Here is a 23230-nt window from a genome sequence, read left to right as displayed (position 1 = left end):
ATTTACCCCAACATTTTAATATGTTTAGTGTTGACTGTATTGTATTTACCCCAACATTTTAATATGTACCAACATTGAATGTGTTCTCTCTTTATGTGTCAAAACTAGTTAAAACAATGGTCTGTTTTAACTCGTTTTGATTTTGTGTATCCCAGGCGCAGATAGGCATGGGCTGGTTACCGGTTTCAAGGCATACCGCGGTTTTAGAAGTCACAATTTCAAAACTGATCTGAAACTTTTCATCAGCATCAGGAGGTGTGTGTGTGTGTCTGTGTGTGGGTGGGTGGGGGTGGGGTTTGGGTCGTCAGTGCAGTGCATTTCAAAATAATACGTTCAGAGCTGTGATTAAAATATTGTGATACCCTAAAACCACAATATTTTTGCTCAAGGCTATGATACTGTCAGAATCTGATACCATTTGATGCCTAATCCCAGCTAACGGGCCAACAAATAATTTTCCCAAAAAAAGGTAGGCCTATTGGCAGAAAGTTAAAGGCCTCGTACAATTTCATTAAACACATCTTTCCCTATTTGCGCGCTGTCACGGCACTATAAACTAGAGATGGCATCATGGCTAGCCATCTTGTTTCTGGCACCATTTGTCACGAAGGTTGAGGAGAAGTACCCTTCAACACAGTTTTGAACCCAGGTCTACTGTCTTGAAAAACCTGTACCACGATATCAGAAAGCCAGACTGTTTGGCAGCACAACAGCCACTTGTCTCTTACAGAAAACTATCCCACGTCCGACACGATTTGTAACAGAACTCTTGGCACTATCGTCAACCCAGATTTTAGCTTGAGGTAGTTGGGTTGAAAAACGTGTACACTGATCCATGATACTCTTTGGCATGACAGCCAGAATGTTTAAACGACTAATATTGGCACGCTTTGTCACACTCCCCCAAAAGGCCGGACCACATCAGTCAGGCTTCTTTCAGTTGTCTAACAACCATGGTAAATTTAAACAGTGAGTTAGTTGACTAAGGCATTCATTTCAAAATATGATGAGATTATATTTTCCCAATATCTCCTTTTTCTGCATGGCATGGTGTGTTTAGTGCGTTAACAATCCCGCACTGACTCACCCTATATGATTGGTCCGCAATGAAATTTCCAGTTCTCTCAGGACTTGGGTGGACTCCTGAACTCTTCGGCGGAATTTCTAAGGAACAAGAGGGAATTAGTTAATATTTTATTAAACCAGCTAGGGCTGTAAATCACTAGATAACACAGGGATGTTTGTGGCTTGCTAGAATTCTGAACAGGAGCATAGCAGCAGTTAGTATATATTGAGAAAGCAAGGATTAGTTCCCTCCATAATATTATCTGGAGTCTTTAAGCCTCCAGTAACCACTGAGCAGTAAACGACACAGAGCTGACTCACTGGAAACTGTGAATATGTAGTAGCTCTTGCTCGTGATCTCATGTCAGGTATTTAAATAGCACTAATCTTTCCTGGCAGTCCAATAAAATGTACAAACCCAATCGGTTGAAAACCTACCACAACGGACTGCAGTCATGAACACTGTGATGGAGACAGCGGCGTGTCTGACAGGAATGATGAATGAATGGTAGGGGCCCCTTAAGACTGTTACAAATCTACAAGAACAAATCTTGTCAAATATCAAGCGGTGGTGATCAGTGTCGGAAAAATAGATGCTGTTAAAGTAAGGGAGAGAAGTATAAATCACTTGTAAGTAGCACGGTGGAAAGAAATGAGTGCTACTGTGACTCTTACGTCTTGAAATAGACAACGTAACATATTTTGGAAATTTAAAGGGATTACTCCAGAAGAAGTTGCATTTGAATTCATCCATCCATTTTCTACAGCGCTTATCCTCACTAGGGTTGCGGGCGTGCTGGAGCCTATCCCAGGTAACTGCAGGCAGTTGGAACCTGAATTGGCCTGAACTGGTTGCCAGCCAATCGCAGGGCACATTTAAACAAACACCCATTCGCACTCATTTTCATACGTACGGACAATTTAAGAGTCTTCAATTAACCTACCGGGCATATTTTTGGGATGTGGGAGGAAACCACATTACCTGGAGAAAACCTACGCAGGAACGGGGAGAACATGGAAACTCCACACAGACGAGGCCGGATCTGAACCTGGCTTCTCAGAACTGTGAGGCGTATGTGTTTACCAGTCACCGCCTGCATTTGAATTATGAAATATAATTTTCTTGATTTTATATAAACAAAATAGGAAACTACATAACAGATTAGTTTATCCTAGTGTAATCTTATCTAGTTCCTGCTTCTCAAATATGCAGATTATTATAGTTCAAAAAGAGTTCAGTTAATAGAATCACTATTTGTTCCTGTAACTTTCAAGCAACTTTTCTAATTTGGATTAGCAACTGGTTTTGGATCGCACCAATTACAGACAAACAACTGCTAAGATGTTTGGGGGGAGAGGAGTGAAAACAAAAAGCTAAGACTCCCAGATTTTGTGTCTATTTTTGTTTGGTAGTTAGCAGGTTACTTTGTTTCAAGAAGAATGACATAAAACAAGGAATGTACTGAGGGATCACTGTAAAGTAAAAAATAAATGTCTTGTAAATTTGACACTACAGAAAAGAGTGTTAACACAACTCTGCCAAATTTGAATGATTAAAACAATTGCCAATTATATACAACAAGGCTTGAAGAATCAAGCCATTTTTTTCCGTTCTCAACTGCTGTGGGCGTTTTCACTGAATGCATGAAACCACGCCCCGCTGAAAAATGGATGCTACGTCATGTAGCAACTTTCTGATTGTCTCCACGTAACTACATTCAAGCCACGAAAATATATCTGCTTAAAGTCTCCAGTGGCTGGAATAAATCCCACCGGGTCGGGCCCACGAGAAGCCATCTGCTAGCCCACGAGCTAACAGGCTTCTTGCGCTCCTCTTGGCTGGCGGCGTCACCATAGGAATTTAAATAACGACACTACAAACTTCTCGTTCTCAGTCTCAAAACGTATAATGTAATTTCAAACACATCTATGACTTGACTTCCATCAAATGTTCACATTTCCATGTTGCAGCAAAATGAGTTCTTCCTCAGCACGTGCCACCCGCACAAAAGGTTTCATGGAAATTGGTGTGTTGTTTTTGACAATAAAACAACACTTAAGTTCGTTCTCCTCTCTTCATGGACAAGAAAGGATCGTGTCGCTTTTCATGCTGCTTGAAATTTTCATTTTCAAACAACTCCATGAAACATCCATAGAGTAGAGAGCTGTTCCCACCCTGTGTCTTCAAACTTGGGCGGTATGTGTTTGGCTCATGTGCAGATGAGAAACTGTTTTTTTATTAGGGTGGAGACCTTTTGTGTGGAAAGCATATTTTGGGGTACTGTGCAGGCTCCCAGAGGCAGCACTCCCCCTCTCCTCCGCCGCCTCTTCCCCAGGCAACCAGCGTGCACTCCACATAAGTACAACCAGCTGCGACCCAGAGGAGAAGGAGAGAGAAGCAGCAAAAGTGTACAAGAGGAGAATTCGGAGATCCTGAAAACAAATCAATGGCTGATACATTCCTGAGGACTGGTTGGATGGGAGCTCAACCTCCTTGTACGCCCATTGGCTGGGAGCTGCCCCGAGGAATGCACCGGAGCTTGCCTATACGGAAAGCCGAGGCAGACCTCCAGCTCTCTTGCTGCCGCACAAAGTGGCAATTGTTTGAGTTTGAAGAAAAGGGGGATGGCGCAGGAATGTAGAAAGAAGCCCCATAACTCTTTCTCTCTTCCTCTGGTGCCTCTTTTTGTCTGTTTTCCTCCCTCTCTTTCTACCAACCTCTTGTTTTACCCCTCTCACATGTCGCCTTTCGCCCCTCAGGCCCCCTGGCCTTGGCACTGCTCACTTTACTCTCCAAATTAACAGCCGTGTGTCCTCCAAGCTTTCGACCGAGGGACAAAAACATGCCAAGTTGTCAATTGTGTTAACACTTAAAACAAAACGACATGTTGAACAAATAACATATACTGGGGTGTATCGTAGACCCAAGAACCTGTTAATCAAGAAGCCACATACTGTATGTCAAAATACAACAGCCTGTTGTGATAAGACAACACTCCCATCACCTGAGTCAGGCCCCCTTGCCTTGGCACTGCTCACTTTACTCTCCAAATTAACAGCCGTGTGTCCTCCAAGCTTTCGACCGAGGGACAAAAACATGCCAAGTTGTCAATTGTGTTAACACTTAAAACAAAACGACATGTTGAACAAATAACATATACTGGGGTGTATCGTAGACCCAAGAACCTGTTAATCAAGAAGCCACATACTGTATGTCAAAATACAACAGCCTGTTGTGATAAGACAACACTCCCATCACCTGAGTCAGGCCCCCTTGCCTTGGCACTGCTCACTTTACTCTCCAAATTAACAGCCGTGTGTCCTCCAAGCTTTCGACCGAGGGACAAAAACATGCAAAATCATCAATGCTGTTAACACTTAAAACAAAACGACATGTTGAACAAATAACATATACTGGGGTGTATCGTAGACCCAAGAACCTGTTAATCTAGAAGCCACATACTGTATGTCAGAGTCCAACACCCTGTTGTGATAAGAAAACACTCCCATCACCTGAGTCTACTTTACATTGTTGTTTTTTGTAACTCCTTTAAACTAAAGGTCGGGGAAAATATCTGAGCAGCATCATAGCCAGACACACTGTTTTGCATAATTATTGACATGTAGCCCGGTCAACAATTGCATGAACTGTGACTGAGAATCCAGCCAGTGACATTGAAAAGTTTTCAGCCAGCTCAGCTTGCATTTCTGTCTGGTCCACATGGAGTAACGGATGACCACTATGTAAGGCTGTGACGTCAGCAAGGAGGTGGCGAAGTCATGTTTTGGGCAAGAATCAGGGGGACAGAGCTGAAGTTGTTAAAATGACCTTTTAAAAGGTATGTGGCGTTTTTGACTAACCACTTTCTTCAATGATACAAAAAGAAGAAACATGCTTTCCGGGAAAAATCGTCTTCGTAGATGACAATGCACCATCTCATGCCGCAAGAAATACCTCTGCATCACTGGCTGCTATGGGAATAAAAGGAGAGAAACTCGTTTGTGGCCCCCCCTCCTCCCCTGACCTCAACCCTATTGAAAACATTTAGAGCATCCTCAAGAAAAAGATCTATGGCGGTGGGAGGCAGTTCACATCCAAACAGTAGCTTTGGGAGGCTAGTCTGACATCTTGCAAAGAAATTCAAGCAGAAACTCTCCAAAACCCCACAAGTCCAATGGATGAAAGAATTGTTAAAATGCTATCAAATAAGGAGTCCATCCATCCATTTTCTGAGCCGGTTATCCTCACAAGGGTTGCGGGAGTGCCGGAGCCTATCCCAGCTATCATCGGGCAGGGAACACCCTGAACTGCTTGCCAGCCAATCGCAGGGCACATACAAACAAACTACCATTCGCACTCACATTCCCACCTACGGGGCAATTTAGAGTCTCCAATCAACCTACCATGCATGTTTTTGGGATGTGGGAGGAAACCGGAGTGCCCGGAGAAAACCCACGCAGGGCACGGGGAGAACATGCAGACTCCACACAGGCGGGGCCGGGGATTGAACCCCGGTCCTCAGAACTGTGAGGCAGACACTCCAACCAGTCAACCAATGCGTCGCCCAAATAAGGAGTCTTATTTTAAAATGTAACTTGAGCAGTAAGATATTTGATTTCAATAAATATGACTTCCTAATGCTGCAAAATTGCAAATTCAACAAAGGACTATTTTCAGTTCTTTAAAACCTATAAAATGTCTTCAAACACTGTTGTGCGCATTAATTTGAAATAGTGCATTTAACTTTGTTTGAAAAATGTAATGTTATCAATTGGAGTTTGTTAAAAACATTAAAATTATCTTCTAATGCTTGATCATTAGAAAATCAAGCTCACTGTCATTTGCATTGAAAATTTTGCAAAATCAGGGAAGAATATCATTGGCATAATAATTTGGAATGCAGTGTAGGGAAGAATGTATGGTGACTGCGCTAGTAAAATTGCAGGCACTTTTAAAATCCCAGCCGGGTGCTTTTGGTAGGGCCCTATTATTAGATCTTCCAGGGAAAAGACGATGTCTGGTCAATCTATTGAAATTAGCTAACGTCACACAGCGGGTATCCTAGAACACTAGTTGACGTACTCGTTTTGATATTAAAATCCGCACAGACTAAAGAGATAAACACCACTGTGAACAAACAACAACACACAAGTCTCTTACCCGTATAGTGATGTCAAACCACAATTTTATGTACTGGATTTATGTACCAAACATCACATAGTCATACTAACAAATAACTACCGACAAGCGCAAAGATTCTTGTCATAATTAGATTTGTATTCATATACGTGGGTACATCTGCACCTTGATTTACCAGATTCATTTATTCTGTGACCAAACTTGTTACTCGTATGTCACATTCATATTCCACACAAAGGAATTGAAATTCCAATCATCCATTCCAGGCCCCCCCAAAAAGATTTTTCTTACGTGTTTTCAATAAGGAAAAAGAGCACTGTATTGTATAGAAAAACGTTTAAAAAAACAATACAACAAAGAGAATGTAAAGAAATAAACGGGTTTTATAAAGTGTAATTACTGGTTAATCTTATTAATCAATGGGATAATTCGTTAGACTACTCGATACAATAGAGACAGCCCTAGTTTGACTGTACCGTTCAAAAAACAGATGAAAGTGGTTGCCGTCTGTTGCTCTTTTTTTGACTTCTCTTGAGCGGCGTATCTGGCTTGCTCACAACTAAAATTTTGCTGCGCAACACAAACCAAATAAACGACCAAGCAACAACTCATACCTCGAAAAATTTGTAGGTTGTGGTACTTGTAAGTCAAGGTACCACTTAAATATATATATATATATTTTTTTTTTTTTTTTTTTTTTCAGTAACTCGAGTGCAAACAAGCTGGCTTCACATTTAGTGCTTGGTCAATAGCGGTGTATCTATTTCTATGAGTTACATTTACAGTGGGTATGGAAAGTATTCAGACCCCCTTAAAAAATTCACTCTGTTATATTGCAGCCATTTGCTAAAATCATTTAAGTTCATTTTTTTCCTCATTAATGTACACACAGCACCCCATATTGACAGATAAAAATTGAATTGTTGAAATTTTTGGCAGATTTATTAAAAAAGAAAAACTGAAATATCACACAGCCATAAGTATTCAGACCCTTTGCTGTGACACTCATATTTAACTCGGGTGCTGTCCATTTCTTCTGATCATCCTTGATATGGTTCTACACCAACATGGGAGTCCAGCTGTGTTTGATTATACTGATTGAACTTGATTAGGAACTTGTCTATATAAGACCTTACAGCTCACAGTGCATGTCAGAGCAACTGAGAATCATGAGGTCAAAGGAACTGCCTGAAGAGTTGAGACAGAATTGTGGCAAGGCACAGATCTGGCCAAGGTTACAAAAACATTTCTGATGCACTTAAGGTTCCTAAGACCACAGTGGCCTCCATAATCCTTAAATGGAAGACGTTTGGGTTGATCAGAACGCTTCCTAGAGCTGGCCGTCCAGCCAAACAGAGCAATCGCAGCAGAAGAGCCTTGGTGAGAGAGGTAAAGAAGAACCCAAAGAGCATTGTGGCTGAGCTCCAAAGATGCAGTCGGGAGATGGGAGAAAGTTCTAGAAAGTCAACCATCACTGCAGCCCTCCACCAGTCGGGGCTTTATGGCAGAGTGGCCCGACAGAAGCCTCTCCTCAGTGCAAGACACATGAAAGCCCATATGGAGTTTGCTAAAAAAAAACCTGAAGGACCTCCAAGATGGTGAGAAATAAGATTCTCTGGTCTGATGAGACCATGATAGAACTTTTTGGCCTTAAATCTAAGCGGTAACCTAAGCGGTATGTGTGGAGAAAACCAGGTACTGCTCATCACTTGTCCAATACAGTCCCAACAGTAAAGCATGGTGGTGGCAGCATCATGCTGTGGGGGTGTTTTTAAGATGCGGGGACAGGACGACTGGTTGCAATTGAAGGAAAGATGAATGCTGGCAAGTACAGGGACATCCTGGACGAAAACCTTCTCCAGTCCTCAAGAGACCTCAGACTTGGCCCAAGGTTCACCTTCCAACAACACAATGACCCTAAGCACAGAGCTAAAATAACAAAGGAGTGGCTTCAGACCAACTCCGTGACTGTTCTTTAATGGCCCAGCCAGAGCCCTGACTTAAACCCAACTGAGCATCTCTGGAGAGACCTGAAAATGGCTGTCCACCAACATTCACCATCCATCCTGACAGAACTGGAGAGATCTGGATTGCAGGGGATTTCCATATCCAGGTGTGAAACCCTTGTTGCATCATTTCCAAAAAGACTCATTGCTGTATTAGCTCTAAAGGGTGCTTCTACTAAATACTGAGCAAAGGGTCTAAATACTACTTACGTGTGATATTTCAGTTTTTCTTTTTTAATAAATCTGCAAAAATTTCAATAATTACATTTTTCCTGTCAATATGGGGTGCTGTGTGTACATTAATGAGGGGGAAATTAACTTAAATGATTTTAGCAAGTGGCTGCAATATAACAAAGAGTGGAAAATTTAAGGGGGTCTGAATACATTCCGTACCCACTGTATGCTGACCTGATTCTTCTATTCATTTCCCATTCTGTCTTATATTCCTGTACAGTATGAACTAATTTATCTTCTATTGTGTAATGCTTTTTGTTGCAGTTTTCACCACAGTGATGTCACTGTCAGCCCATAGAGGGCAACCAATAAGAGCTCAGTCTGATTTTACTGATCAGTAGCGGTTTTTCAAGCTTGGGTGTGAAGGATAAACTTGCTTCACTTCACCCTGAGAAACACTGTTGCTTGTTTTGTACCGACAAAGTTTCCAAAGCGACTCAACAAGGAGCTATGTGTACTCTTTGCTCAGCTGGAGGGACATCCTGGACAAGAGATAGGAAGGAGGGTTAGAGTGGGAAAGGAAAAGCTGTGCCAGTGGAACAAGGGCATATGGTGGAAGTATGGGACAAGATATTATTACATAGCAAGGCCGTCTCACCTTTCTTGTCACTGCCGGGTCAAGATAACTCCTTAGCTTTTGGATGTATGTGTGAGGGGGGTTTTTCACTTGGAATCGCTCCTGTCAAAAAGAAAGCAAAAAAAGTGAGAGAAGAAAGGGATTTTACCAGAAACCCCTCCCATGCAAGTTCAAGGACAATGTATTATGAATAAGCTGTTGTTGTTCATCGCTGGGTTATTCTTCAGTGGAACGTGCTTGTGCTTTGGTGGACACAAGGTTTAAACCGTCTCTGTGCACTAATGTGAAACTTGACGCATTGATTAATGAGTGACGCAGTTTTTCTTGGAAAATCGCAGCTTTCGCTTGCGTAACTTGGGTTCTCAGGCTAATATTTCCTTTCCAGTGCAGGCCAGAATAAATCCGCTCTTGAAACGGCGCTCTGAGCATTTGAAACTGCAACCGTTAACTGTCTGTTGGCGCTAAAGATCCAACCAGATCATGGTTTTCCCATGTATCAGACATGCCTGGCTGCTGCAGACTGAAGCAGCTCCGGGATAACTCCCCAAGATATAATGATAATGGTTGTGATGTTGTGGGTGATGAGCACAAACTCTCAGAACCAACAGTATAACATGTCTTGAAGATTGTCATGTAAAGACAACACGGGCTCGAACCACGGTCATTCTCAAAGCCACTATACCAGGTAGATAAGCTGGACAAGGTTAAGCCACCGCTCCAAATTTAGGTAGACACTGTAAATAGCAAAAGATTAGTGCTAATTCAGACCAATGGGATTATTACCATAATTAGTAATTTGCGCTCTACTTTGTGGTTCCAAAAATCCCTGTACACCTTTGATTTAGTGGTGCCTTGAGATAACCAGTTTATATTATTCCATAACCACGCTCTTAATTTTCAAACTAATCACATTTCGAATCATCTTTTCCCATTGAAATAAATGGAAATGACATTAATACGTTCTAGGCTTCCCCCCCCCCCCCCCCCCCCCAAAAAAACAAAAATTGTTGCAATGTGTATTTTGTGTGTAGGAAAAATTAGCCCTCTGTTATATACTTTTTAAAAAATAAAGTGTAAATAATTTAATTTATTATTCTTTTTTTAAAACAGTAATGACAATACATAGAAATAATGACATAAATAGATAAGCAGTTTTTGTCACACTGCATCACTTGAATAGCCATTGTGCTGCTCATTCTATAAAACTATACAACGGCGCTAGGCACGCTGGTAAATCTTCAAATCGCAAGTGGCGGCTTGCTGTCAGAGGATGTCCCAGCGTGCCTAGCGCCGTTGTGTAGTTGTTAAAATGGTGTTTTAACTCAGTTAGTCTCCTAATGCCATAAATAGTTTGAATAATGTGAATGTTTATCAAGCTTATGTGTATTTATTCCCCCTATGCAGCTTTATTTTTGTCTATTACATTACAATACATTCTGCAAGCTGGCTGTCGTGCCATTGATCACATGGGAGGTGGAAAATAACTCCACAAAGCAGCAGTATTAAAACTCAACACTAGGGTCCACCACAGTAATTTATACATTACTGAAGCGCAAGTCAACATTAGTATTAACAATAATACTGATCTGACTTAATTAGAAAAACAAATTTGGTGGAGTTCGTCCACTAACATTTATTGCATATTAAAATGGTTGGAAAGTCATGAGTGGACATTATACATAGGAAGAAGAGTTTTCCTGATTTTGGGGGTGCGAATTATACTCGAGAACGTATTATGCACGAGAAATTATGTGACAAATGGACTTGAGTTTATTTTTCTCAGTATTCACTTTTCACATGACTACAGACAAAATCAGACACCCTCAGCAGTGCTATCACATTTATCCAGTGTGACTGAGTCATAAAAACGGGATAGAAGCCATTGAGATAAATGCGTGTTTGTGTTTGAAAACTGTCCCAAACCTAGTCAGAAAACTATACAAATATGTAAAAATAAAAGAATGAGCACAAGGTCACTCAATTGACCACTCTTCAGTGGGTGGGTGTTTTAATCTTGTCTATCATTATTTCATCTTAGAAGCTTTAATATTTATGGGGTATGCCTGCATTTGCAGGGTCTGTTGTTCGGAGCGTCGTACCTGTCATCCCCATTCCTCAGCCTCCCTCAGGCAGTGTTTCTATGGTAACTAAGAGACTCCATGTAGCTATGACACAGGAAAGTACTCAGAGTCGGGTGTGGCCAAAGAAATAAGGACAGCGATCAACTTGGGCACATTTTCTGACAAATGTTTTTTCTTACACCCTTAACATGAACTTTTGGGTACATTCAGTGGCGAGAGAAAGTCTACACCCCCCTCCCCCTCAACGCCGCCCATCCCCCACCCCCCTCCCATTCAAATGCCAGGTTTTTGTATTGTATAAAATAATGAAACCAAGATTATGGTCATCATCAGATCATAGTCACATTATTGGTGGGGGAAAAAATGAAATATTTATCTTGGTCTCGTTTTTGTATAACAAAAACCTGGCATTTGAACAAGGGTGTGTAGACTTTTTATATCCACTGTTACCTACCTGAGAACACTTTCATTTTTAGGTGGCTACATCGGTTAAGTTAAGTATTCAGAAGATGGATGTTTTACAGAGAGTAAAAAAATCATCCTATTTGGCCTATGTCTGACTGCAAATGTAGCTAAGAAAATGAGGCTCTCGGACTGACGCTCAGCCGCCCAGTGGGCTCTATGGCACTGTTCCCTTAAAGGGTCAGTGGCTATCTATACACTCGGGTGGGTGGTGGTCCTGATCTCTTATCCGATTTTCTCCTCTGCTCACAGAGGCGGAAAACAACTCTGTCACGGAGGCTGCAGGCTGAGTGGATGGAGCATCGAGAACACAACTGAGCACCCAGTGTGCTCCCCATGTTATTTTCCACACCCAGCACTGACGCAAATAACAGGCCAAGCTATTTAACTGGCTAACTGATGCGAACGTCCCGCTGAGCCACTTAAGCCACTTGATGCCAGGCCAGTGTGTCAAGACAGAAAGATTTAAGGGATGATTTACTAAAGGTTTGCATGTGTAAAAATGGGTGAAAACTTCACGCAAACAGATGAGGAAGATGATCTGCCAAATGGCCGCACACAGGATTTCGTCTGCAAAATTGCCAGCGTAGCACAAACTAAATGAGAGTCAGCGCGAAGAACCTTTCCACTCGCGTAAACATTTTTGGAATACCTGAAAAAAATAATTACAATATATCAGCGATTAAGTCATGTAATTTTGGAGCTTCTGAAGGGCTGACTTGAGCCAGCTACAAGAAGGAGTCATGCCATAACACCTATTGACAAATCTCCTTTCCACCCTGCATTTTCGTGTGTCCAGGTCATTTCAAGCTTTTCCGCTATGTTGTCTAAAGTTTTAAAAGCATCGGTTATGTTGTCTAAAGTTTTAAAAGCAATGTTATACAGGATGGGCAGATATCCAATTACCACTTGGGATGAGTTAAATCAGACAATACATGCATGGCTTTGATGTAAATTGATAGCTCTAGCAAAGCTATCAATTTATTTTGTATAACGGAGTAATATTTTCATCTGCTTCTTCCACTAGCACTTCCAATTCCATCACTTCAAACTTCATTTTGCACTTGCGCTGCTCTACCAAATGTTCCATGGTGAAAACCATGAGAGCTACCTAAAGAGGCTTAATGGCTAAATGACAGTATTAATTTCCCCCTCAGTTGATTGAGGAAATATAGTCAGTCTGGTGCACATCCTTAGTCCTCAGTCTACAAAGTACTGCTAGTAGGCACAATAACTGTCCCCTTATGCCCTGATTATGTAGCTAAGGCTAACCAAACACCTCTAAGCAGTACTGTATCGCTGCAAACTAAAATCAGAATAACCCATCCATCCATCCATCCATCCATTTTCTTTACCGCTTATGCTCACTAGGGTCGCGGGCTGCTGGCGCCTATCCCAGCTATCTTCAGGCGGGAGGCGGGGTACACCCTGAACCAGTCACCAGCCAATCGCAGGGCACATAGAAACAAACAACCATTAGCGCTCACATTCACACCTACGGGTAATTTAGAGTCTTCGATCAACCTACCACGCATGTTTTTGGGATGTGGGAGGAAACCGGAATGCCCAGATAAAACCCACCCAGGAACGCCGAGAATATGAAAACCCCACACTGGCGGGGCTGGGATTTGAATCCCGGTCCCCAGAAATGTGAGACAGATGTGCAAACAAGTCGTCCACCGTGCCGGCAAAAATCAGAATAACAACATTTTTAATTTAATATGTGTCAATAAGATTCAAAATTGCCCGTAGGTGTGCATGTGAGTGCGAATGGTTGTCTGTTTGTATGTGCCCTGCGATTGGCTGGCAACCAGTTCAGGGTGTACCCCGCCTCCTGCCCGATGACAGCTGGGATAGGCTCCAGCATGCCCGCGACCCTAGTGAGGATAAGCGGCTCAGAAAATGGATGGATGGATGGATGTGTCAATAAAAACTAAACTATCATCTTTGCAAAGGTAAATCAGATTATAAGGTGTATGTGTACCTAATATTGCGACCAGTGAGAGCAGTCAATGTGAGCCAATAGTATGACATTAGTGTATAGGGTTTACATCATACAGTATCAACCCACCTGATCACAGATGAGCTCCCACTTCTTCTCGTTGTCGTACTGCCTTAACAGGCGAGCTTTGTCTGGGGGAAGATTCATTGAGTTCTGAAGGAGAGAAGAACGTCATAGTTAATTGGCCGTGGATGATGAAATATCATCACATCACAGGGGTACAGTCAAAAGCCGGCGAGCCAGACTGACAATAGGCCCAGACGCGCAGAAGAAAGAAAGTTAACAGAGCTTGATCACATCTTTGTTAAAGGCAGAATATTGGATCACATTGGATTGTCCTGCAGTAACTAATGTTGTGGTGGGTGAGTGTGTTATACTGCAAACAAGATTATTGCTGCCGATAAATAAAACTATATAAAGTAGCAGCAATGCAGTGATGCCATTAAACTAAAAACTGTAACTCATATTGTGTTTGTGTTTGATGCTTCTCATTAGCCAAGTCCAAGGAACAGTAGGAACACAGCACCATGGAATGTGTTGAAATTAAGAATATATCTCCTTGCATAGAGCCTCAGTTGAAACCATCAGGACTATTTTTACAGTGGATGGAAAAGCCGTTAATGAGTAAACGTCTCACAATATGAAGAGCTGCAAAGGACACGCTCAACACCTCAGATGAAATAAGATCTGTCTCATCAAGACCGCTAATAAAGTGTATAAGCTCTATAATTAAAACCATGCCAACCAAACTGATAACTTCAACATAGAGTATTGACTTCCTGTTATGTCAACTAGCGGTTTATATGGAATTGGAATCTAATCTGATCCATGTGTTTGTCATCAATCCATGTCTGAAAAATAAGGTCAAATCTCATTCAAAGGTTTTCACACAAAAACAAATGCGTTATTTTGCTTCCCGTCGTTAACATCTGCTTAATGTCTGAGCACCTTTGCAGTTTTCGTATCTTGAGGCCAACACATGACTCACTCTGCTCCAATGTAAATCACAAAAGAATCAATTGTACTCTCTGGAGTATGTTTACTGTATGTAGCTAAACAATTTAGGGTTAAGTCACACCTAAAGTTTGCTTGGTCTCACAACACCCCCGCCAACACTCACTCACTCGCATTTTTTTTCTTCTGCCCTGCACAGTATTCAGTATTCCAACTGAAAATTATTCCTAAAATGAAGAAGAAAAAGAAAAAATATATAATATATATATTTTTTTTTTTTTTTTTTTATGATTCAAAACTTGCTGTAGCTGCTCTCGAAGGGATAAAAAGCAAGGAGCTAAAGAAAGGTCTTGGTGGTAAAAAAAAATAATACATTTTAAGTGGTTTGGTTTTGGTTCGTGACAGTGTTTTCCACTGTTTTCCCACCACCCTGATTTGACTGCCTGGATCATATCAGTTGTTGAGTCTTGATTTTCTTCTCCATGGATTTTCCAGCAAAGCTCTGCAGGGGGTGTAAAGGGGACGATAGATGATGAATGCCATCCGATGAAGTCTATTTTCATGAATGAGTAATGGAGAGTCAGATGCTGAGCGAGAGCCGTCCAGTCTCCAACTGGCTTCGGAGTTCTTCAAACATTTTTATTTGTCAGTGGCCTTCATGGCTATCCATTATAATAATGAAATAGTACATTTGTAACAGACAATTGGACAATTGATAGATTGTAAAAATCCTTGTGACTACTTATAGTGACTAATAAGAAGAGTGCTATTGCTAAAAACAGATTCATACAAGTGAACTTGCTTGACAAGACAGAGGGGTGTATTCGGTACAAAGAAGGGTTTCAGTGCGCTCCAGTCTCCCCTGCAGGAATGACCAGCAAATTTAATTACTATTCAGAAGATGCTAAGAGGCTACAAATTCAACTCAATGCTTGGAATCAGGGGAAGCGGCCGGATAACTACCTTGTTCCAGCTTCCTGTCCTGTAACATATTAACTCATTCAACTGAAATCCAACCATTTACTGCCACCGCCGTATATATTCCTCAAGTACATTTTCAACAGGTTGGTATGGAGGAGGGTCTCGACTAGCTTGTCTGTGAAATCCAGGTTTGTAAACCACTGTAAGAAGGTGGAGGGCGCCATTACATTGCTTTGGATTTGAGATCAGCACAGCTTCTGAGAAGAAGATAAAGATTAGGCGTAGAATCTCAGCTTGTCACGTCGATCGTGAGGAAAAGAAATGCCAACATGTTGGAAGTTGGACTAGTTCAGGCACCTCACACATGAACATATTATACAGTATACAGGATACTGTATGCATGGTAAAAACAGAGTATGCAGTAGGTAGTACAAAGTATGTGCCATGATCATGAGAAACGATGAAAAAGTTCATGGACTGAATTGCGAACGCCATGTAAGGAAGGCACTGATGTTCATCTCGAGGCGGCACGTTTATTAGTTATATGTCTGTAAATCAATATTTTGCCATTCAAAAGCCGTGTTTTTTTTTCAGAGTCTTGTTTTTGTTAAAAGGCTCTGCAGGCTCTGTCCCCCAGGTTGGACAGACGGGCAGAAGGGACGGTGAGGTGGATGGAGGACAAAGATCTGAGGGAGCGAGAGGGTATGGCAATGTGCAGGAAGTCGGCAAGATATGGCGGGGCAAGGTTATTGATGGCTTTGAAGGTGGAGCTCAGTATTTTAGTATAGATCAGTCCATTGGATGCGGTATTGTGTTGTTGAGACTGCTATAAGAACAGCTGGCACTGATTTAAGTTAAAAACCGGATATATGACATCTGAAAGTTTGGTCACGATATGAAGGTTTGCTTTGTTATATTTTGCGATGCACTGGCCTGGGAATGAACGGTTTTGGGGAATTTTTACCTAGCCGAGGTATTGAGCGCACTTGAGTCATTGGGGTTTCACTCAGCTGTGGTCTTCCTAGTTGGTGAAGGTACAAGTCGAGCAAAGAATTACTTGTACCAGCCTACTTCACGTTGTCCAAGCGCTAAAGAGCTATGACAGGCGCTCGACATACTGGAGGTCAGGTTACCTTCAGTCCACAACCACTGATTGGCATCTGAGCGTATTTGAGCGCTCATCAGGTTGTGGACCAGTTTGGGTTGTTTTGAGTTTTAGAACTTGTTAGTGCTGACATTTTTTGCTAAATGACGACATAACCCTATGCATCACAACTAAATAGCTTGTCACGGTAGTAAGTTAGGATGTTTGGGAATTCATTAGGTCAACTGATAACACAAGGATAAAATGTTATGGATGGGGTGATGTGGATGAGGGTGGAGCTGTTAAGACTCGACCACATGACACATTTTACTCACTAGCCCATGTATCTAATGGAGCCAGAAATATCACATGATCTGACAGAAGTCCAAAAAAAGATCATAAACGTTTGAGTAACAGATGTCCTTTAAAGCATTTTTCTGCTACATCCTATAGCGGGATGTAACTTATCCCATAGTAACCCGTTGCCCACAGCAGCTGCTTGTAATCTTCCGGGCAGCTGTGAAGACTGCTCGAGCCAATAAAGCGAAACAGCACAACGCAAAGTGTTTGAATTTAGTTAAGGCAGTCCTGATAATACAAACACATACACATGCAGCTGCATCTGACTGATACCAAAGCCTAAAATTATAACTGTGCCTTGTACTGTGTACTAGCAATAGCTCAAAGCAGTAACCCAAAGCATGAGACACTCTTTACATGCGGCAATTAAAAAAAAAATAAATCAAGATGACATAAGGAACTCCATCAGACTGCACTGGCAGTAGAGGCGCACATCTGTACTGCATGTTAGCGAATTCAAGTAGATCATGACGTTGGTCACATTTTAGCACAATTTGTTCTAAAGGCTTTTACTTTCTCTTTTGTGATGATGTGACACTGATATGGCCCAGATTGGTCAAATTACCAATGTGTCACCATTCTGTTGAAGAATGGAGTACTGTGCTAGGGTTTTTCTAGATATGAGCCATCGATCGTCTGATATTTTGCTTTGACTTGCGAGCAAAAGTTTGAGAGACGAATGCTTGATGGTGGCAGCGAACTCAATTCACAATAAGCAGCATCTGGAAAGTAGTGAACAATTCTTCAACAAAAGTCCCGTAGCTGTGTATTGCCACTGCAGTTGAAGTTTACCATTAAACAAAACATAAAACAAAGAAGAACTGCCTTACGAAGATCCTCTAGCTTAATGCTACCACACAATGCATAAAGCCACAGATGGGCTAACAAAACTAGCATTGATGTTACGGTCTTTACGCAACGTACAATATATTTGAACACATAATGTAGCAACACATTTATACAGACAATACAACAATACTCACAGGCATGTATTCTTTGTTCTCTGCAAAAACCCACCAATGTTACTGCATCTTACTAAGTCTCTTCCTTGTATGTCTGTTATACTGCCCCCAAGGGGCCAAGGCATGTGCGCAAAAATTGATTATTATGTGGGACTGAAACGGAATAATGGCATTTCCATTCATTTTAAGAGGGAAAGATTTTTAGCTATGAGCGTAGTCCTGGAACAAATTAAACTCTAAAGTCAAGGTACCAATGTATAAGTACAGGCTTTCCAGCACAGCATCTAATCCAGCACAGCATCTCAGCCATGTTGATACAATGTGATCTATGCTCATCATCTGTAATTTTTCCGATTTCCTATTAAATTGTCATTAACTATTAACAACCTAGTCACCGACAAGACTTTCAAAAAAGCACATCAAGCTTCACTTAACCACCAGAAAAGCTAACCTTTTTTAGACAAGCTATATTTTAGAAGGCGAAAACAAATGTTGAAAAGCAGTGACAACAATTCATATTGTGTCCTAAATGACTCCTCATTCATAAATCGATTTCATTAATTTGATCGTACAGTACAGTGAATCTCTAAAGTAGAACTCACCTGAGGTCATACAATTTGACCCTAAAACAGGTTTTCATGATTTCCAACAGGAAAATTAGTTTAGACCTACGGCATCACTATTAAACGAATTTTAATCGTAATCGCGATTTTGGCTGACCCGATTAAATGAGCCTGATCGTCGACAATCTTTTTACAGTTAAAACGTGGGCACTGCTGCATATGGAAACTGCTTCATTTGGAGCAGTGCCCGCAACCTAGGCAGTTATCCACCAGGAGGACATGGTTAAGACTTCATTAAGCTCCAGCACTGCGCTCCATTGTCAACTTCAAAATAAAAGCCTAAAATGGCATTGATGTCCAATGTAGTAATATATGAAGCTTTTACTTTGAAGTTGGCCCTTTCAGCACATTGGCAGAGAGGCGGCGTTGTCATGGTAAGACACTATTAACAATCGTTGTAGCGCTTGGCTAGGCTTCAACTTTTCAGCTGGCCTGACCGCAGTGAAAAAACTCGAAGTAAATAGAGAGGGAAATCATAACTGTCGAGTTCTTTGCAGTTTGTGACTGTGCACAACTGACCAATGGTCAAGCAGAACAACGTAGACGGACCGTCCTTAACAATTCACTATATTGACGACGTGGATTTTCAACTGAAAAGTCATTGCTTGCAGCTTAATGTTATTGCCTTCTATGCCTGAACTGTATTTGCTTCCATTAAGTTAGCCCTTGCTAAAGTAGAGTTTTTGGGTACATTAATTTTTTAAATTATTATCTTTCATTTTTTCTTAAAGATTCATTTTGAACTGAAAAAATATATTGTCTGTGGAAAAAGTAGTGCAATAAAAATAAACTTTTTTCCCTAACCAGGAATATTTATGATTACAAATAGTTATTACAATGTTTAGCAAAATAATCGTAATTATTATTTTGGCCATAATCTGGCAGGTCTATTTCGACCCAACCAGAATAAATTGTATCTGTGTGTTTGACATGAGGGGTTGCTGTGTATTTGAGTGTTATTCTGGAGCTGTGGCGAGATACTCAATCATCAAAGACATTGCTAAAGTTTTACCCTTTTACACATGAAAAGTGAGTCATTTTACGGCAGGCATGTGTGTGTCAGCTGCTCAAAGTAATGCTACTGCCAAAATCAAACAACAAACAAATTGATTTTATTGTATTGTTTTACTATAAACTTTCAAGGTAATACAGGACAGTATTGCAAGCCACTTACCATATGGTTTGGACCGATCCCAGGAATGAACACCCGACAACCAAAAAGTGCACATTGCAAACAGATTTCTATGGCAGAGAAGAGAGTTGAAAGCCCATCACTTGCAGGTCTTCATTTATTTACTCTCTCTGCTTTGGCGTCACTATTCTTGCAATATTTAAAAGAATTCTGGCATGTAAGTGCTGTAATATGGGCAGAGCTCTTCAGGTTATTGGACCCTAGTTTGATCCCCTTTGTCTATCAGGCTAACGAGTTGTTGATTACCGCTTGTTGTGGAGCTGCAGCTGGGTCACTATGCAGGTCATAGTGGTTGTTACGACCTAACAGGCTCATCAAAGACGATGGCTTTAATGTCATAAACAACAGGCAGACCTTCGGCAAACAGTTGCAGTTGATATCACTTTGTTTATCTTGCCTCTGGCTTAAAGACTCAAGACAAAAACACGACCAATTAGCATCCATGAATCCTCTCATTAAAAAAGCCCAACACATAAAATTACCAAAAATAGACAGCTGGTTTAAATCACACCAACCACCCACCAGCTCCGAGGAGATCTGCAGGGGCACAACCTTCCCAACACAGCTGGCTGGAGGGACTAAAAAGAAAACACAGCCCACATGACAGACGTCCTTCACTCTCATACCACTGTGTAAAACCAAGCTGTTTGAGAGGCATTTTCAACTTCTGAGAGTAAAATATTCTGTCATGGGATGTGCAGCAAAACCCTGTTACACTGAAAGTGAAAGTTCTGTTATCATAAAGTAGGAGTAAAGTAGTGGCCCCTTGAAAGATGAACACAATTTGTCACTGGAGGATATGAAACTTTTAAATGTCTTACGTAAGAAAATGTTTAGCCAACAAAAGGAAGTTGGGCTACATCTACGAAGATCTCCGCTATTTCCCAACTCCACCAGGCAGCATTACTCAACAGTGGCATGAAAACAGATTTCAGAACATTCAAAGAGAAAGTTTCTCCCATCCCCGAAAAATACCTAAAAGATAATGATGATCATTCATTTTCCCACATTAGCGATCAAGGTTGTTCGAAGCATTTCCAGTATTACTTCATCAGCTCACACTCTGACATGCCACAACAAGAAACCCACTGACAATACCATGTACACTGTAAAAGCAGTCATAAGAACTTTTTTTTAATTGCTCAACCCAGCGGATATGACTCCCAGACACTCCTATAAATGACTATTGCGGGTCGTTTTTAAGCATTTAATGTGAGGTTAAGTAATTTCAAGGTACAAATTTCCATACACTACAACAGTATGTGACAAGACTGCAGAATAATGGCTGAGAGTAATTACATTTTGTGGCGTGAATGGCGCAGGGTAGCATTGAGGCACGTGCTACCCGAAGCACCCAGTCCTCCGTTCATTATCACAGCATGCCACTGTAATCCTTAAAGGTCTGCGGGGCCACAGGTGTCCCCCGTCCGTCTGTTCTCAGATTAGTTTTGTAATCCCCAAGAAACACCCCCACCGCCCACGCACCCCTCCTGTCCCAGCTCGGCCCAGCCACCGCCTTCATTGGGACAGTACTGTTTATATTTGTGAAGCTGTTGCCTGGAATGTTTTACGACCGAACGCTCAAATGTTTTGGTTCTGGCATTCTCATTTTCCCCCTCATGCAACCGCATTCCAACAAAATTCCATTCATCTTCCTCGCCCATGATGACTATAATGATCGTGTACATTTTTATGACGAACCACGTTTATCAGCCCGTAGAAAACGTTATTCGGGGCGACGCTATGGAAGTTTAATTTTCTCCTTACCATTATGTGTTGAAGAACAAAGCACATTTAGCAGTACAAATTTGATTCCATGTATGTACTACCATAATGGCACTGGGAAGCTGGGGATGTAGTACTTTGTGATTAGGACTGCAAGTATCATATTTTAATAATCGAGTATTCTATGATTATCCTAACAATTAAACGGATAAAAATTGATTTTGCGTGACTAAACACAATAACGTGTGAGGTGCGGGTATTATTTTTATCCACTTGAGGTGGCCATCTTCACTTTCTGCTGTTGTATCTGTGACTGAGTGTGTATGACTTCAAAAGGCGGGGCCTGGTGAGTGACGTGGGTGTCAGTAAATGAGAGTGTAGAGTTGGCTCGCTATTAACGGCATGTTCAGTGATTCGGCGTGAGTTGTGGCCTTCGCCAGCTTGTGTATATGCTTATCACTTTGTTTGTTTCCTTACTGGCATCATGGTGGACGACTGGTTAGCACATCTCCCTCACAGTTCTGAGGTCCCAGGTTAAAATCCGGCCTCCCTGTTTGGGTTGTTTTCGCTGGGTACTCCGATTTCCCACATTAAAAAAAACATGCATGGTAGGTTAATTTAAGACTCTAAATTGTCCGTATGTGTGAATGTGAGTGTGAATGGCTGGTTGTTTATATGTGCCCTGCGATTGACTGGCTACCAGTTAAGGGCGTATCTCGCGTCTCTGCCTCAAATCATCTGAGATAGGCGCCAGCACACCCGCGACCCTAGTGAGGATAGGCCGTTCGTAAAATCAATGATGGATGTTTCATTACCGGTTGCACATCTGATTGTTACTGTGGCTACTTCCTGGTTAAATGAGGAAGACTAACAAATAGTCATGCCATGTGATTCAAAGTGAAAACAAATTCCTACATCTACAACATTATTAAGATAAAAATTTAATGGCTTCTTCCAGGTCACTGATGGTGTAGTGGTACACTTGTCTGACAGCGTGGGTTCAGTTCCCACTCAATGACGCTGTGAATCTGAGTGCGGATGGATGTCTGTGTCTGCCCTGCGACTGACTGGCGACCAGTTCAAGGTGTAGTCCGCCTTTCGCACGAAGTCAGCTGGGATAGGCTCCAGCACCCCGTGACCCTAGTGAGGATAAGCGGTAAAGAAAATGTATGGATGGATGGATGGATGGTTTCTTCCATGGTCCTCAGTTTTATATATATTTTTTGTATTCCTGCTAGCTGGACCCGTTTTACTATTTACTTTTTTACTAAAATTGCTGGTTGGAAATAAGTCATTAAACATTGCTAGTGCTGGCCTAAGACTTTCGCATGTATGAGTGGACTTAAATCTAACTTCCTCTTTAAAATAATACAATATTGAATAAGGACAACAGATGGTCTCACTACTCATTCGAACGAATCTGGACTACAATATGTAGTAAACAATGCAACAAGACAAATGCTCCCCTTGATACAAAAAGGGTGAATCCCTTCCAAAACAGCGGAAACATTATGGAGAATGGTTTGGCGCAGCAGGGAGTTAGTTGTCCAAATAAAACAAGTGTTACATGACCACAGAGGAGGTCTGGTCAGGCCAGATGTTAGGTTGCAGAAGTGTGCGGACCGCGATGGACTCCGTGTTCTTGCTCCTGACACCAAGAATATGAATAAAAGATGGACAAATTGAAATGACTTAACGCTATAATCTCTTACATCAGAATAATTGTTTGACAGATTTGAGACAAAGTTGCATCATTCCTACGTGAATATAGAAAAAAAGAGGGCGATGAAATAGAGTAAATGACTCAACTGCAAAAAGGATATTTGGATGTATCACAGGGCC

The 23230-nt window shown here is 41.5% G+C and overlaps 1 protein-coding gene across 14 annotated transcripts in view; it reads right to left on the bottom strand.

The window, feature by feature from the left end:
• Window positions 1-23230, bottom strand: part of fmnl2a (formin-like 2a) — a 77672-nt gene that overhangs the window by 39972 nt on the left and 14470 nt on the right. For 13 of the 14 annotated variants that reach the window (XM_061691724.1, XM_061691725.1, XM_061691729.1 and 10 more), the window contains 3 exons: window positions 13637-13720; window positions 9044-9124; window positions 1088-1164 (listed from right to left, as the gene is read on the bottom strand). In XM_061691724.1, coding sequence (XP_061547708.1) covers window positions 1088-1164; window positions 9044-9124; window positions 13637-13720 — 242 coding nt within the window. Of the gene's footprint in view, window positions 1-1087; window positions 1165-9043; window positions 9125-13636; window positions 13721-20962; window positions 21077-23230 lie in introns of those variants that run through there. The other variant, XM_061691732.1, reaches the window with a different exon arrangement.

This window comes from Phycodurus eques, chromosome 12, assembly GCF_024500275.1.
Source record: "Phycodurus eques isolate BA_2022a chromosome 12, UOR_Pequ_1.1, whole genome shotgun sequence".
Taxonomy (NCBI): domain Eukaryota; kingdom Metazoa; phylum Chordata; class Actinopteri; order Syngnathiformes; family Syngnathidae; genus Phycodurus; species Phycodurus eques.
Note: the sequence above shows the minus strand (reverse complement) of the source record. Positions and strands in the feature narration are given on the sequence as shown.